This window comes from Electrona antarctica, assembly GCF_951216825.1.
Source record: "Electrona antarctica genome assembly, chromosome: 5".
Lineage (NCBI taxonomy): Eukaryota > Metazoa > Chordata > Actinopteri > Myctophiformes > Myctophidae > Electrona > Electrona antarctica.
Genome location: NC_136810.1, coordinates 32,807,719 through 32,825,711, shown reverse-complemented (window position 1 = coordinate 32,825,711; position 17,993 = coordinate 32,807,719). Strand labels below are relative to the sequence as shown.

General features: G+C 41.5%; 1 protein-coding gene across 1 annotated transcript; it reads left to right on the top strand.

The window, feature by feature from the left end:
• The first annotated feature begins 1,137 nt into the window (after positions 1-1,137).
• Positions 1,138-16,986, top strand: LOC306922874 (endoplasmic reticulum-Golgi intermediate compartment protein 2-like). The gene is made up of 13 exons (XM_079500753.1): positions 1,138-1,641; positions 3,008-3,116; positions 3,270-3,316; positions 4,970-5,037; positions 5,542-5,582; positions 6,143-6,244; positions 7,789-7,884; positions 8,532-8,587; positions 9,427-9,525; positions 13,973-14,070; positions 14,175-14,337; positions 15,059-15,138; positions 15,666-16,986. Exons 1-13 carry the CDS (start codon positions 1,536-1,538, stop codon positions 15,768-15,770), a joined length of 1,170 nt encoding a protein of 389 aa, XP_079356879.1. The 5' UTR covers positions 1,138-1,535; the 3' UTR covers positions 15,771-16,986.
• The last annotated feature ends 1,007 nt before the right edge of the window (positions 16,987-17,993 follow it).

Here is a 17,993-nt window from a genome sequence, read left to right as displayed (position 1 = left end):
TGAAAATATGGGAACTAAATCGTTACCAAGAAATGTCTTCACCAATGTGTTTCTAAAGGTGTCTAATAACAAGTTTGAAATTCAACTCCCGTGGGAAATTGAGTTTATTAGCATAATATGTGACCATACCCATAACATCCTATATAAGGCAAAAAAGTCCAAATTTCATCATTCTTTAAGTAGCATGTGACATATGTAACTAGGGGGTTTTCATCATTCTGAATCCATTCCAAGCATTAGTTTTGCACAAAAAACACTCCTTGGGAGGAAAACGGCCTCAAAAACGTGATGAGGTCAGCACATTTGGTCAAGTGGATATGGCCTAATTTAGCCCAAGGAGTGTTTTTTGTGCAAAACTAATGCTTGGAATGGATTCAGAATCATGAAAACCCCCTAGTTTCATATGTCACATGCTACTTAAAGAATGATGAAATTTTGACTTTTTTGCCTTATATAGGATGTTAAGGGTATGGTCACATATTATGCTAATAAACTCAATTTCCCACAGGAGTTGAATTTCAAACTTTTAGTATATGTTATTAGACACCTTTAGAAACACATTGGTGAAGAAATGTCTTGGTAACGATTTAGTTCCCAGATTGGTCAAATACCTGATAAAATGCCCTTACTAATAACCAAAAACAGGAAATCATAAAGGGAGGTAAACTGGGGGGGAAAAACAAACAGTTAGGGGAAGAGGGGTGGGATTCAGATTTTATGGGGGCCAGTTTTGAATTGTAGACTTCTGTAGGTGCCCTTTGAGAGCGGTTTTGAAGTCAGCCAAGGGATTCACATATTGTTGGTAGGGCGTTCCACATTTTGGTGGCATAGGAGTGAATAAATGTACCCCCTTGTTTGCGCCGAATCTGGGTTGCACATGGTTTGTTGAACTCCCTCTGGTGTTGTGGGTGTGCACTGTGCACACCTGGTGTATAGCGAATCTTGTGGACCAGACCCATTGCAAGATGCTGTACTCGTCAATCCATTCCAGCTTATCAAAATGGGCAGGGGTGAGGTGGGTTCGGGGAGTGAGGCCAAGACAAGTAGTAGCCTGACCAGTTTGTTTTGGGAAGTCTGAGCCTAGTTTTAGTAACCAGGAGGGGGCGCTAAGTGAACATGGAAGCAGTTTGAAACCAGATCCGTGGGTCAAAGTTTACACCACCACAACAAGATATGAAGCAAATATTGGAATGAAGTTAGCCTGCTGTTCTGTAGCCGGTGGATTTCAGATGTTATTCCATGTAATCAATCGTGGAATAAACAGTCTCCATAGGATTAAACGTTTGTCTGAGTGTTATACCATACAAAGTTATCTCTAATGTACGTACTTTCATCTGCCATATGGTTTGTTTAAAAGGCTAATTTGCTTAGCACTCATGGGCGACGTCAGCATGGAAGTAGAATGATGGCAAACAACAAAACAATGGTGTTAGAAATGAGTCGTCATACAAAATAGTCAGCCCGGTGTAGCGTTGCTAAACTTCACGTTTAATGAGAGATCATCAGCGGATTTGCCATCATCCACTGTTGTCAATATGAGGAGACTGACCAAGAAGAAAGCTCTGAGTTTAGTTAAAGAGCTGGATGCATTCCCCAAGGTTCCTGACAGCTACGTGGAGACCTCCGCGGCAGGGGGTACAGGTAAACTGAACAACCTAATCATTGTCATTCTAAACAGTTACAGCACCTTTCAAAAAAAATAGAATATCATGGGAAAGTTGGTTTGTTTCCATAATTCCATTAAAAGTTTAACTTTCATAGATTATAGATTCAGTGCACACAACGTAAATGATTTAAAGTATTTATTGGTTTATCTTTACACATTTTTGGCTTCCAGCTCATAAAACCGTAAAAACAGAATTTCCAAAAATTTGAATACTGTGAAGAAATCACCATTTACTCCTCAGTTTTTGCAGAGCCTGAATGTTTTAATCTGAATGCCATATTCAGAAATGAGGATCACATCAAATCAATCAAAATATGGTACTTTCAGAACAGAAATGTCAATCTTCAATACTTGGTTGGGAAATGGGAATCACTTTGCCTTCATCACTGCCTCGATACGCTGTGGCATTGAGGCAATCAGCCTGTGGCATTGCCCGGGAGTTATGGAAGCCCAGTAAAGTGTGCATTTCGTTTTGGGAATCAAGGGTTTGGAGGAAGACGGGTGAGGGACAGAATCCAAGCTGCTTGAGGTCCAGTGTGAAATATCCACAGTCAGTCATGATTTGGGGTGCAATGTCCAGTGCAGGTGTTGGTACACTCTGCTTTCTTAAATCCAAGGTAGCAAGGTAGATGGCAAGCATCACCGGGCAATGCCACAGGCTGATTGCCTCAATCCACGGCGTATCAAGGGATTCGAGGCAGTGATGAAGGCAAAGGGATTCCCAACCAAGTATTGAAGATTAACATTTCTGTTTTGAAAGTACCTTTTGATTGATTTGACGTGATCCTAATTTCTTAATGGTGATTTCTTCACAGTATTCTAATTTTTTGAAATTCTGTTTTATGAGCTGGAAGCCAAAAATGTGTAAAGATAAACAAATAAATACTTGAAATCATTTGCGTTGTGTGCACAGAATCTATAATCTATGAAAGTTAAACTTTTTGAATGGAATTATGGAAATAAACCAACTTTTCCATGATGTTCTAATTTTTTGGAAAGGTGTATATTTGGGACTACCTTTTTTGCGGAGTCTGGGTTTCGATGGGCGCTGATAGCCGTCGCTTGTTTTACAGCGCCGGCTACTACTAGTAGGGCGGGGTTATATAACGTCACAAAAACTATGATAAACCTAACCTAACCTCACAAAAACTATGCCTAACCCTAACCTCAGTAAAACTATATTCCTAAACTTGACACTCACCTGTAAAACAAGCGCCCCCTCACTGACCATCGACTCCCAGGCTCCGCAAAAAAGACTCCCAAACAGTTATAGGTGTGAGAAGATTTTATTAAACTCGATGTAAAATGCCATGTTGTGAATGATTCATGTTTTCTCTCCAGTGTCTTTGATCGCATTCACTTTCATGGCTGTCCTGGCCTTCTTGGAATTCTTTGTGTACAGAGACACATGGATGAATTATGAATATGAGGTGGACAAAGATTTTAGCAGGTAAACAGAATTGCTTGTGAGTTGTGATCTTACCGGTGGTATGCTTGTGGTGGTTACACATCTGTATAGACTAGACTGGAATGGGAAGGAACTTGAATTAATGGTGTATTTAAAAGTTTTTCCAACCTAATTATATGTGACTTGCCTTCACAGTAAACTAAGAATAAACATGGACATCACAGTTGCCATGAAATGCCAGTGTAAGTGGATTTTAAGGATTTTCTTTATAACTGCCTATAATATAGGCAGGGTACTGTATCCCATTAGCTACAATTTATTGTTACATTAAACAATAAACTCACCAACATTTCAGCTGTAAGGCAAGCTTGAATTAGGCTATCCTCTTTCAATCTGCAAAGCATTTGTTTCATTAAACACTGTAGACATGTTATGAGCTACAGTCTGTCAAGAAAATCTGTGCAGGTGATACGTTTTTTTAAGTGTTGGAGTTTGGAAGCACTTGTTTTCATAAACACACTGTGCTGCTGCTTAATGTATTATGTGCAAATTCAAAATAGGTGGTACGCAGGGACGTTTAGTGACTTCCGACGAGCGCTTCCAAACACCAACACTTCAAAAAAGTAATAATATCACTGGAACAGGAACGGAATTTCTTGACAGAAAGTAGCTCATAACATGTCTACATAGCCGGGGAGCCACAGGCCCAAAATTGGACAGGAGTGGACCTGTACTTTTTATTTGTGTTTTTGAGTGGTGCAACCACTCCAAGAAACAGCTATGTCCCTATGTCACAACCTATGTCCCAACCTATGTTTAGAGTACCAGTAGGGGCAAAAGTGCCACTGTTGTGCTAGAAACAGAGAGAGAGATAGTGTTGCACTGTTGAGAGAGAGAGAGAGATGTCATTTCTCGACCGTTTCGGACGCATTCTCGACCGTTTCGGACGCATTCTCGATCGTTTCGGACGCAGGGCGGCTCGCCGGAACCGGGCTGGCACCCCGGGGCGCATTCATGTGGGTCTGGAAGTTCCGGGGACCCACCGGGGACCCCTGCACGGAGTTGCACCACTCAGTTCACACTGGTGTGATTTTTCTATTAATTTTGTCATTAAGGTCCACAGAATGAGAGGGAGGGAGGCCTGCTCTGCCGGAATGGCCATTTTTGTATACCACACCATAGACAACCAATAGGCCTATAAGGCAACATTTCCCAAATGTCATCATGCAGTAGCATGTGACATGTCAAACTAGGGGGTTTTCATGATTCTGAATCCATTCCAAGCATTAGTTTTGCACAAAACACACCTAAATTTGGCCATAGCCACTTGCCAAAATGTGCCCAAATGTGCTGACCTCAACACATTTTGTGCTAACCTCATTACATTTGTGATGACGGCTGTTTTTAGGCCAAGGAGTGTTTTTCGTGCAAAACAAATGCTAGGAATGGATTCCGAATCATGAAAACCCCCTAGTTTGACATGTCACAATTGTCACATGCTACTTAAAGCATGATGAAATTTGAGATGTTTTGCCTTGCATTGGTTGTCTATGGTCTGGTATATAAAAATGGCCATAACTATTTTTCGCGATGTTTTCGGCAGAGCAGGCCTCTCATTCTGTGGACCTTAATGACCAAGTGAATAGAGAAAACACAAATATAAAATACATTGAAAGAGGATAATTGAAGCTTGTCTTACAGCTGCAATGTTGGTGAGTTAATTTAATACAAGCAGGACAGACTTTTCTATTTGGATGAATAGGCTGTGAATGGAGGGTGTTGCAACTCTAAATTCAACCCATTATAAAAAAAGATCTAGTGTTGCAAATGATGGGTAAACATTGTTGTCATGCCTCGCTCAGCTATACTGACACTTTGTTTGTGGCTGAATGCAGATATAGGGGCCGATGTCCTTGATCTGGCAGAGACCATGGTAGCATCCGATGGTATAGAATATGAACCAGTGAGTATGCCTTTTGTGCACTGATTTTATGCACCCCATTAATTTATACTAATAGACAGAATAGACAATTATTTATGTCTATTCTGAGCTGGGAAAACATTCAGCGAAAATAGCAGATATACTAGCTCAATAAGCTCATAACATGTCGTGAGCTTGTAGATCTTCAATTATTAAATATACCGTAAGAGATTTTGTGTTGAAGAAAAATGGAGCGTAGGGCCGTGGCTAAGCGGTCCAGGCTGGCAGGCCGGTAATCCAGCTTGACGGCGTGCCGCGGGTTCGAGTCCCGAGCCTGTTGGCCTTTGCCTCCTGGCTTCCCCCCATCTCTCTCCCCCTTTCCTGTCACATTACTGTACCCTATCAAATAAAGGCAAAAAAGCCATAAAAAATATCTTCCAAAATAAAAGAGACTAGAGTAACACAGTGCAACAACACACCAGCGTTTGTAGTACCATGTAGTATGCATTTCTCGATTTAAATTATGTGATTTTCTTTTTTTTTTAGGTCCATTTTGAGCTTTCACCTCAGCAAAAATTTTGGCACAAGTAAGACATTCTCGTTTATTTTCTTTAGAGATGTATCCATGGTTAGAATCTATCAGAATGCCTAAATTGAAAATGCCACTTTATTTATGTAATTGCTTCTTTTGGCCTACTGGCCGGGAATCAGAATGTGTTTCTTTTTGTTTTGTTTGTTCGTTTTCTAATCGAATCCTGGAAGACACAATGAGGAGACACATTTCATATAATGTGCAAATGTACAGTGACAAAGAGTACCACAAAGGAGGGGGAAGTATCCTCTCTCTGAGCCTTCACCCCCGCGTCCCACTAATTCTTATACCAGTTGGCCATGCACGCCTCCCCGTTCCTCTGGCCCCCACACCCACCTCCGAGGTGGATAGTCTGGTGACGGCGGTTACTCCGTGGTGGGAAATAAATATTTCCACAAGTGCAAGAAAGCCATGAGAGACACCACCAAGCGCACTAAAGTGTGCACGTTGTGAAGTTCGGTAGTTCAAGTTATATGGACAGAATAGTAAATTATTACTCCCCCCCAACTTAACTGGTATAAGAATAAATGAGTCGCCCCTGTCCCTCACTGTTAGGACCCTGCTGCACATCCAAGAGCGTTTAAGAGAAGAACACTCACTGCAGAATGTTCTCTTCAAGACCACCATGAAAGGATCTCCTACTGCTCTGCCTCCCAGGTTTGTGTGTTGTCTCCGCCAGGCCGAAATACATTGGCCGAGACAGTTTTTCACCCTGTCCGTCCGTGTGTGTGTGTGTGTTTGTGTCCATCTGTGAACAGCTAATCTCCAGCCACCGTTGGCTTGATCACAACTGTGAGCACACACTCCCTGGATGCCAGAGCATTCTTTCACATGGACCTGTTATAGAGCCACCAGGAGGCAGATTTTTTGCAAAACACATTTTTTGACTGTAGTACTCCTATAGATTTATTCCAAACATCACGGAAATCTGTGAGATTATATTCAGCTATAGTGTAGATTTTCGTCTTACACAAACATTTAATTCCCATTGACAATGAATGGAGAATTTACATCATATGTAGACGAGCAAATCGGCTATTTTTGTCCTAAACAAAGTTCCCATATTGTCAATTCCCATTGACAATAAATGGATGATGTACGATGATAAGAGCGCCCCTCACTTTACGCGGGTGTGATTTTTCATATTCCATCTTGAATGGCAAATTCGTAACATTGCTGACCTGACCTAGCGGAGACTTGTGCTCTGAGGAGACCTTTTTCTAGTTGAAGATGAGTTCCGCTAAAGCAGGGATTCTCAACCTTTTTGAGGGGTGCTAGCCCCTCCTATATACAGCTGTTGTCCCCACGTCTCAATATTTGCCATTGACAATGAAAGGAGAAAGTAGGTAAAATGTCCGCTAATTCTTGTCCCCACACGTCTCATATTTGCCATTGACAATGAAAGGAGAAATGAGGTAAAATGTCCGCCAAATATGATGTAAATTTAACCAACCAACGGGTGTGATTTTTTATTTCAAGGAACCCCAGTTTGATATGCATTAGGCCATGGACCATCATTTGACAAGACTATTATATCCATGGGACCCCAATCTACACTGTTTATATTTAACTTTGAGAGTGTACAGTGTACACATGGTTGTAGCCCAGTTGGGCCCCTCATGGTCCCTGGACCCGACATTCAGAAAAATGCATTAAAGTGCTTTCTTAGGATGGGGTGGGTGGGTTTCTTAGGATGGGGTGGGTGGGTTCTTTCCATGCATCATTATGTGGAACTAGTACAGTACAGTACCTACAGTATTGTCGGAGCATTGGAGACAAATTAGCCTCTGTACCCAGGCTTTTATTTTCGTTCACATTCGGCTCAAAAATGAAAGCCTGGGGAAACGCATTGGAAAATCTGGCATAGGAAGCTTGTATTTCACTAACCAATAACAGTGAGGAGGCTCGTTGCTCCAAATGTGGTGACGTCATTGTTCTCTGCTGTTTTCTACCTGCTCAGGGTGCTCAGATCGTTGAACCAATAAGATAAACTGGCAACCCGCCCTTCTAGACCTTGAAATCATACAGGCTGGGCCAGGCCAGAGACCAATCTGTGATGTTATGATGTATGACACCAGTACCATACTACTATGTGATATGATGCCTCGACACACACACACACACACTTTGGAATTTGTAGATAAGATAAAAGATGGAATAACGTCTTGGTAACTTTTACTTCCTGTTATGGTTTCTCCCAGAGAGGACAACCCCAGTCAGCCGCTGGAGTCCTGCAGAATACACGGTCACCTGTATGTCAACAAGGTTGCAGGAAACTTCCACATCACTGTGGGAAAGTATGTATATATCAGTATCATTAAGTTCATAAAATTAATATAGGTACTACTAAATGCATTTGAATGTATTTAAAATGTTACACTGAATAATAATTGTTAATATCCTAATCCCTTTATTAATAAACGTGTGACTATTATGTGCTATTTGAGTGATGGGGTTTACAGTATACTACTGGTGAGAGTGCAGATATTCAATGTGGCCCCTAGAGTGAGTGTGTAAAGTTAGTTAGTTAGTGGCCCTCTTCATCATCAAAGTTTCCCACCCCTGATCTATATATAATAGTCAAACTCTTGAGAAGCATATCTCTGAAACCAAGCCGTAGCGAATGGAAAACTAATTTAAACCTGTAAAATATGTTACACAGCACCGCACGGCACGCACAGTTGATTGAATATTGATTGAATACTTTATTAGACAGAAATGTAAACGGCACGAGGTTCAGCCAGACATTTGAGCTAAAAGGATAACACAAACAAGTCCTTGGGACTTATTTCCATTGTGGTCCTATGTATTCAATTCATCAACATAGCATAAAAGATTAACCCCCAAAATACAATATCATCAACAATTAGATGGAAAAGAGCCATAATTGAATGTGTGTTGTAAACTTTCCAGAGCTTGACCTCTGACCTTTTTACCCCACCAGAGCTATCCCACATCCCAGAGGCCACGCCCACCTGGCAGCACTTGTTAGTCATGAGAGTGAGTTGATTGATTGATTAATATTAACAGTTTGCAAAAGGTACAGTTATACAATAATGCTAAAATGATGACACAAAAATCCAGAGGGCTTGTTTCCATTGCCTAGGTGATGCTTAAAGGTGCACTAAGTCATATTATTTCGTTAAAATAACTATTAAATATCTATATTCTCATAGTAATCAATGCTATATAGAGTAGGCTAAAGCAAGCAATGAACTCGGGGTTATTACTACCTCATGAGCAGGCCCCAAATTAGGCTCTGAGAACCTTATCTGAACAAATGTGTTTGTTCAGTAACAAGGGACCCTCTCCAGCTCTAAACAGAAATTACATTTTGCAAGATAACTCGTACAGGATACTGACGCAAAGAAATGAACAGACATATTAAACTGGAACTCAACTGGCAACCCACCTGAAAATCTTTTTTAAGATTTATTTTTGGGCTTTTATGCCTTTATTGATAAGACTGACAGGAATGGGGAGAGAGATGGGGAGTGACACGTAGGAAAGGTCGTTGGGATCGCAACACCTGCAACATGCTGTCAGGCTAGCATTGCAGCCTAGGGTCTCCGGACCACCCGCCTGAAAATGTATTTTCTGTTTTATTAAAGAGAAGGGGAAACCCCTGTTACTGACCATCAAGAGATTTAAGTTTTTTACACAAATATATATTTTGTTTTAGCACAAAAAATACCACTACCTTTAATTTATACTTTCTTGCACTCTGGAAAATAGCTCACAATGTGTTGTGAGCTTGTAGATTTTATCTTTGGCATGTGACTCGTGAACTATAAATCAGGCTTAACACATTGAAGTTGTTGTGACATCTTGTATTCTAGCCTATAACTTCTCTCACCGTATCGATCACTTCTCGTTTGGAGAGAAGCTTCCTGGGATCATCAACCCACTGGATGGGACAGAGAAAGTCTCCAATGAACGTAGGTTTACTTTATCACATTTTAAATGAGCACTCTGTCAAATATATCCTATATTACAATTGAAAACATGTGCCCAAAAGCACGCACAGGAACAAAAGGCACCAGCTACTACGTCACTGACACACTGCAACACGCTGCAACACACACTGCAACAACACACTAACACGACACAGCCTTACCCTCCGCGTCGATCCACGGCTATCTCCTCATGTCGCGCCGCACGACCACATTCACCAACACCCGCGTAAAAACTGTCATTGCACTGCCACTAAAGCCGCCTCCCGTCCACACTCACAAACAACATCAATATCAATAATAAACACAAACACGCCACAAGCACCGACACCCCCGCCTAATTTGTTGCCAGGTCTATGAAAACTAGCCCAGAAAAAATGCCATTCAACACGCTACTTACAACTCGCTTACAATTCGCGGACCTGGCAACACTGCATCCTGTTTTCCCATTGGCTACGGTTGATACAACACGCATTTGCACTGCATGATGGGAGCAACACAGCTTAATGTAGGGGTCACCGATTGCTGTGCTACATCCCCCTCATGTTCTTACCACCCCCTTCGGCTACACCACACACACTAATGCAACAGGCCCCTTATTGGCTAGCCCCCTCACATGGCGATCCCCACGCAGCCAGCCACACACACACAACGGCCACGTTCGCAAATATCGCACTGAGCGCACTGTGCAAATGCAATGCAAACTAATAGGCGAGTGTGCTTCGGTGCGGTATTTCCCAACGCGCCCATCTCATCCACACAACGCGCGCAGTCGGATGCCAAGCTCTTCCGCGATTTATTCCTTTCCCAGTCTCACCACACCACGGACTCATTGTAACCTCGCATCAGTGTCACTGCAGACACGTAATCACACTGTGGAGGATTTGTCACTGAGTGACTGTGTGTGTGTGTGTGTGTGTGTGTGTGTGTGTGTGGTTTGATTTCAGCATTTTTTACACTGCACAGTTGCGCAGTGCACACCATGGGACAAATCGGCTTTTCACCCCCTGCCACTGTGCCCACAAACGCATGTACAACAGGAAAACAATCTAAACATTAGATACTAACGTCAGCATCGGGCAGATTAACACACACAAGCGTTATTAGTTGAGTTTTCTTATTGAAGTGCCTCTGATTTGTAACTGTGCGTTTATGTCACTCAGCGATGCGATCCGTTGTTATTCAGCCACCAGCAGCAACATACGCACGGACTGGAGAGAGGCGACGTGTTTCTCTCCCTTCGGCTCATGTAGCCCTCATTGTAACTACAAATATTGTTCCCGAAGAAACAATGTGGGGTCACTGCAATCCAAAAGATTGTAGGCCTACTATAATGCAGTCAAGGTCCCCACACAAATATACTACAGTATGTTCTGCTCCATTCTCAACATCTTTTGGTTTCCAAAAACACTAACTTATTGTAAGTAAACCAAAACAGTAAAAAGCAGTTTCATGTGTGCTTATTTTAAATTAATTTAATTTGCTTTGATGTGAAAATAAAATACAACAAATACTAATAATACCCATCTGTTAATACATGTGAAGGGCACAATACTGGGTTTAAAAACACAGCTGAAACATGAAGTGGAGTCTGTCAAATCTCGCAATTTCCTTCTTCCCATTGCGCTGCAATGGAACTAGGATGAGCCGCCCGAAGGGCGGCGAAATTCTAGTATGTTGACAAATGTGTTCTTGCTTACTGTAAATCGCTCTGGATTAAGAGCGTCTGCTAAATGCCTAAATTGTATATCAAAATAGCGCTAAAAGTGGTTCTTTGTAATCATATGGGAATCTATTGTACTTTTGTCTATAGCACCTTTTGTCAATGGTGCTATATCAAACCAGTAGACATGCCTTAGCTAAGTTGAAGTAGAGAACCTCGAACCATGCAGGGGCTATAACAGGTTCTTTGTTCAACAGCGGTGCTATATACATCTCAACCATCCCAAAGAAATGCTGAATAGCCCCCCAAAACCTTGTGTTTATCCTTAAGCAAGCAGACATCTTACTGCTTTTGTTTCTTCCCTTTTTAGATGACTGAACCTTTCTTATGCCTATGCAGCATGAAGGCTTTCGCTTCAAAACTAGTTGCCTGTTCAAGCTAATTATCTTGTGTCTTGATGTTGCCAGGAAGCTGTTTAAGTCCAACTTCAGAAATTGGCTACCCTTCCTCAAGGAAGCTTTGAGAAGGAAAGGAAATGGTCACGTAAATGGTAAATGGTGCATTTATATAGCGCCTTTATCCAAGGCGCTTTACATAGATTGTGCATTACATTCACCCATTCACACACACATTCATACACCGATTGCGGCGGAAGCCATGCAAGGTACCAACCAGCTCATCGGGAGCAATAGGCCCATAGAGTATATAAAAGGATAGAGACTGATCTGGCGCAAAGCTCCGCCCCCTCCGCTATTCATGTCAGTGGAAGTTGCTCAGTGGCGTTTTGAAGCACCCGGAAGACTGCCGGAAGTACCGTCTCAGAACGTCTACTTCCGCATTTGACCACCAAATTGTGGTGGTCAAATGCGGAAGTGCAACCGAGCGCTCAATGTTAAAGCCCAGCTGCACGGGGTTTCCCGGTCATGAATCCACGGGTCCGCCTGTAGTCCCTCCTCCTACCACTAGGGCCGAGCGCCTCAACGTTGAATAGCATCACTGGCCCCTTGAATAGGCCTTATGCAGCCGACACTTCCGCGTTCAGCTTGGGCCGCCGGAACGCTTCCGGTCGGGAGAAACTCATTCACTGTGAACGTACGGTCGTGATTTTGTAGGAATAAAGTTCAGTACTTTATACAACACTATTTCATTTGATAATGTGATGCCATAGTTTTTCATAGTTTGTATTATTTGTGTTGCGACGTTGACATGATGACATGAGTTAGAAACGTCTTAAATCTCCTGTTAAAAACGAGAGCTCTTTGTGTATTTCTCCGTTGTTGCCATGTCCACTTGTTATAAGCGACTTGGGGCTTGGCTTCTTTTCATAGACCTGGTTGCTTATTTCTCTCACACAATCTGGCAACACCGGTTGTTTACACTGCTGTGTAACAGCTGGAGACGAGAGGTAGGTGTCGCCAGATTGTGTGAGAGAAATAAGCAACCAGGTCTATGAAAAGAAGCCAAGCCCCAAGTCGCTTATAACAAGCGGACATGGCAACAACGGAGAAATACACGAAGAGCTCTCGTTTTTAACAGGAGATTTAAGACGTTTCTAACTCATGTCATCATGTCAACGTCGCAACACAAATAATACAAACTATGAAAAACTATGGCATCACATTATCAAATGAAATAGTGTTGTATAAAGTACTGAACTTTATTCCTACAAAATCACGACCGTACGTTCACAGTGAATGAGTTTCTCCCGACCGGAAGCTTTCCGGCGGCCCAAGCTGAACGCGGAAGTGTCGGCTGCATAAGGCCTATTTGTGGTTCAGTGTCTTGCCCAAGGACACTTCGACATGTAGACAGGAGGAGCCGGGATTCGAACCACCGACCCATGGATCATTGGACGACCTGCTCTACCTCCTGAGCCACAGTCGCCCACGTGACTGGACACGTGACTTTCATGGACACTTTCATGGGAGCCAAACTACACCCGGAAGTTGCAGAATGCACTGGAACAGACATGTAACACATTATTGTCTGCTGTGTTGCTTTTCGATGTGTACACTGTAATTTTATAGAGGTATGGTATCTAAAGAGCGCAAAGCACCTTTCTGAACGTACCAAGTATCGCAACCGACCGACCGTTTCCTGTCGGTCAGTCAAATATCGCGATACCTCCGAGCCAGAAACGATACCTGCTGCTGTTTAGATCCTCAAATAAAATGATATACTGTGCACTCTGTGCAAATCGAAAAGCAAGTGATTAGAAAACAACCTGTGATATGTATTCTTTTATATTCCTGAACCAATTATATGACAAAGGTCTCAATTGTTCATAAATAGTGTTTGTTATGAGCTGTCCAGCCGGCTCCATTCACTGCCATGTATTCATTGAACTTCCGGTGTGAGTTTTGGCTCCCATGAAAGTGTCCATGAAAGTGTCATGGTGCAGGCCACTCATGTGACCATTTCCTTTCCTTCTCAAAGCTTCCTTCCTACAATTCCCATAATGCTTTGGTGCACTGCTCCTCCTTGTGGATAGGGGGAGGGCTGTTTTACTGAGACAACATGTAGTCCAGGAAGTAAGTGAGCCCAGTGTCCATGACATCAGAGACACTGGGCTCACTGCTAAAATCCAAAATATCTAAAACCACATATTACACACAAAGACCCACAGGAAAGTGTTCTAAATCTTCTAAACGTCATTAACATATATTTTTTTGCAAAAAGGGTGAAATTTCCCTTTAATGATAGTGGATTTTAGATTTGTGTTTTAAGATTAAGTGACTAACCAGCAGCATATATAATACCTCTCTCCAGATAATCACATGTTCCAGTACTTCATCACCATAGTGCCCACAAAACTGAACACCTACCAGATGGCAGCAGAGACAAACCAGTACTCAGTCACTGAGCGGGTATGTTTAGGTTTCAGTAGTCTGTATCTGTATGCATCAGAATATCTTGGTGTACTTGCGCTTGTGTATTTAAGTGCTGTTCTGTTGTCTGTTCTCTTATGTAGGAGCGGGTAATAGACCATGCTGCAGGCAGCCATGGAGTGTCAGGGATCTTCATGAAGTATGACATCAGCTCCCTGATGGTTAAAATCACAGAGCAGCACATGCCACTGTGGAAGTTTTTCATCAGACTCTGCGGCATTGTTGGAGGCATTTTCTCTACAACAGGTTGAAAAACTCTCTCACACACAAACATTGGTTTTGCAAACGTTTGGGGACATTGCATTGACTTACATTCAGTCCATTTCTCTTTACCCTAACCATAGCAATGGTAGGTATGAAGCTGCAGTACAATCAAATTGGGGCCCCCAAGTTTTGTCCCCAATTATGCGTCCCTAATTAATTAACTAATTTGTCCCAAAATGTGGACTATTTTAAGAAAACACACACACACGCACAGGCCATATAGCACATACCCAGGTACCATAATATGTATAGAGTTGAGTTGTATAACTTCTTCACACATTGTCCCTTGCAAGGCAGTTGTCTCCTTCTGTTTTAATGGCGTTGCATCTGTTAATGTAATGTTGTTTGCCTAAACATATCTTTTCCGTAATCTTTTGGGTCTGCTCTATACATACAAGTTAACAAATGTCCAATTCACTGTACAAAAAGAGACTAAGTGAAAAAATAGTACCCCCCCCCCCCCCCTATAATAAATACTGGCAAACCACCAGTCATTTGAACAAAATGGACACTGGCAAATGCCAGCAGCTGGCATACAGTCTGATGGGAAAGTCTCTCAAACAAAAGAGGGAGATGGTGAATTTCCCAATATTAGGGCTGACATTTCCCATGCACGACAAGGACAATCAATCTGGTATTTATAGAGGTACATGAAATTGAAAATGCCTGTTGCATGAAAAGACCTTTCTTTATTTTCTGACAGGCATGCTTCATGGGATGGTAGGCTTCATAGTGGATGTTATTTGCTGTCGCTTCCAGTTGGGAGTTCACAGACAAAGGGAGGTGAGTCAATGATGCAATAAAAACATGCTTTTTATGAAAACACAGATGTGGGCATGGAGTATTCCATTCCAATTGAAAAGCAACTTGGGACTTTATGTTCTATATTAAATGATAAAACTAAAGAGAATGTCTGAATTTCTGTTTAAGCTGCATTAACCATGTTTTGGGCAAACTTTCAAGAACATTATAGCTGATCTACAAGTGTGAGTTTGTACTGTATATTGGCTATTTCAGCAATTTATACAGCAATAAGGAAGTATATACCGTTTCTGTCAGGCAGAAACCTCATATTTCCATATTCCAACTTTTGATGTTTTGTTTTAAATTAATGCCCTACTTCACCATACAAGAACGTTGCGCAAAAGTAGTGAAAATAGCCAATTCAAAGGCTTGTAGATCAGCTATTGTCACATTTTAAAATCGTTTTTAGAATTATAATAAAAAAGGAACGGTTTTAGACTTCCCACCCGATAGCAACGAAACGAGTGGTTAAATACCTAATGGATCCTTATGTTTGGCTGTTTCAGGAAGGCCTCCTGGATGGACAGAACAATGGAGAGAACAACGAACAGGACAATGGACCTGCAGATTTGACAGGAAATCACACTCAGTGCCTGGAGGCTGAATCATGAAAACGTTTTTCATGGCTTTCAACGACATAGTCCAAATTGTTTAGATTGGTGCAGGGAAGATCATAGGGGTAAGACAACTCCCCTCTCTGCAGTCTATTTATGAGCAGGCTACATTAAGACAGGCTCAAAACAGTGTCAGTGATGTTACCCATGTTTTAACATTGAAATGAAGTACTTCTGCCCTCTGGTAGAAGGTACAAAGAACCAAAGTGGAAGTACATCAGGTTTAAAAAAACATTTGTACCAGCGTCGACTAAAATGTTGAACGAAGCTCTGAAACAGCATTGACTGCGGGAGGTTAGATTAACCATATTGTTTAGTATGTTGTATGTTGTTTTTCATGGTTTGACTAAAAAAAGTTGTATGTTGTTTTTCATGGTTTTTGCAGGTGGTAAAAATAGAGAAATGATGAAAAACGACAGTATGTCGTTTTTAGTATGTCAGAATACTCAATAAAGATATCCCTTTCAAAACACTGACGCTACAAGCAAACACCAACGCTGTGAGGTCACCCACTCAGCCCTTCTCCTGTCCTGAGTGCCTCTACGCCTTCACATCTCAGGACGTCCTCCACAAACACATGAATAGGAGTCACACCTATTGATAGACCTACTGCCAGTTTTTCATGGTTTTCGACGATAAAAATATGAGACAAATAATGAAAATCATGAAAAACAAAATACTATAGTACAGGGGTATTCAACTACCGGCACAACATTTCTTGGGATCTCAAAATGCATTTTGTGTTCAAACACAAAGATTAATGTGTGCACAGTATGAACACAGGGTGGTATATGTATATGCTACCTTAAAATAGATGTAGACCTATTTGACAGTGCATAAACATAATTGACATTGACATTAACGAGCGTCAACGAGCACCAGCTGGAAACACACACACACCAGCACTGCAGTACTCTAGTCTAAAGTGATTGGTGTCTCTTGTTTCTCTCCAAAAGCCCTTGAATATGTCGTTTTTCATGGTTTTCGACTTCTAAGAAAAAGATGTCTGTCGTTTTTCATGGATGTTGCAGATGAAATAGAGAAATTAGGTCGTTTTTCATGGTTTGTTGACGCAAAAAATTTTGAGAATCATGTTTTTCATCTTTTTTATCGTCAAACCATGAAAAACAATATCACGATTTATCATTGCTTTTATCGTCAAACCATTCAAAATGACATTGTAGTATGTTGTTTTTTACGCGTTTCGCTGGTTTTCGCTGATTAAAAAAAAACAATACTATAGTATGTCATTTTTCATGATTTTCGACAAAAAAAAAAGAAAAGAAAAACATCATGGTTTTTGATGACATACTATAACAGGGCTACTCAACTTCAGATGGCTCTGGGGCCACTCAGAAGACAGCCATGCAACAAGGTTGTGTCATGAAACCATTGGAAATGCATTGAGGCGGCCATAACACACAGAAAACACAGGACACAAGTGTGTCTTAAGTGTAAGTGAGGCCTAACACACACACGCACATTAACTGTATATATGATGATTTCGGGTGTGCCAGTATAGTAGAGGGACCCCCACACGGTAACAGTCATTTCTCAACCGTTTCGGACGTAGGGCGGCTCGCCGAAATCGGCCTGGCCCCCTGGGCGTCTGGATGTTCCGGCACGCTACTAGTATGCTACTAGTCCTACATACTTACACCTAGAAAAACCTATTTAGGTTCATCTTACGGTGGGCATGTTTGCCTGAAAAGGAATCTTTGAAATGTGTCATAGTTTTAGAAATATAGTGCTTTCAAATTTGAGACATTTATAATGGGGCTCAATGGCAGATTTTGGCACGTCAAAAAGTCACTTTCACCTAGGAACTCCATTCACACTTTTTATAATTCAGCTTACTGTGGAGACACATGTTGGAACTTTTTACTTTGAAATGTTTTGTAGTTTCTGAGTTATTTAACTTAAACGCCCAATGAATTCTGAATGGCAATAGCACAAACTTTGGCATGCTACTAGTCCTACATACTTACACCTAGAAACCCCATTCAAAGCTATTTAGGTTCATCTTACGGTGGGCATGTTTGCCTGAAAAGGAATCTTTGAAATGTTTCAGTTTTAGAAATATAGTGCTTTCAAATTTGAGAAATCTATAATGGGGCTCAATGGCAGATTTTGGCACGTCAAAAAGTCACTTTCACCTAGAAACTCCATTCACACTTTTTATAATTCAGCTTACTGTGGAGACACATGTTGGAACTTTTT

What these genes read in the sequence shown, in the direction of transcription:
- LOC306922874 (XM_079500753.1), top strand. Translation starts at nt 1,536, where the DNA reads ATGAGGAGACTGACCAAGAAGAAAGCTCTGAGTTTAGTTAAAGAGCTG. An exon ending in AGTTGCCATGAAATGCCAGT is followed by an intron (nt 3,317 to 4,969) that starts GTAAGTGGATTT and finishes GGCTGAATGCAG; the next exon opens with ATATAGGGGCCGATGTCCTT. An exon ending in AGCACTTGTTAGTCATGAGA is followed by an intron (nt 8,588 to 9,426) that starts GTGAGTTGATTG and finishes CTTGTATTCTAG; the next exon opens with CCTATAACTTCTCTCACCGT.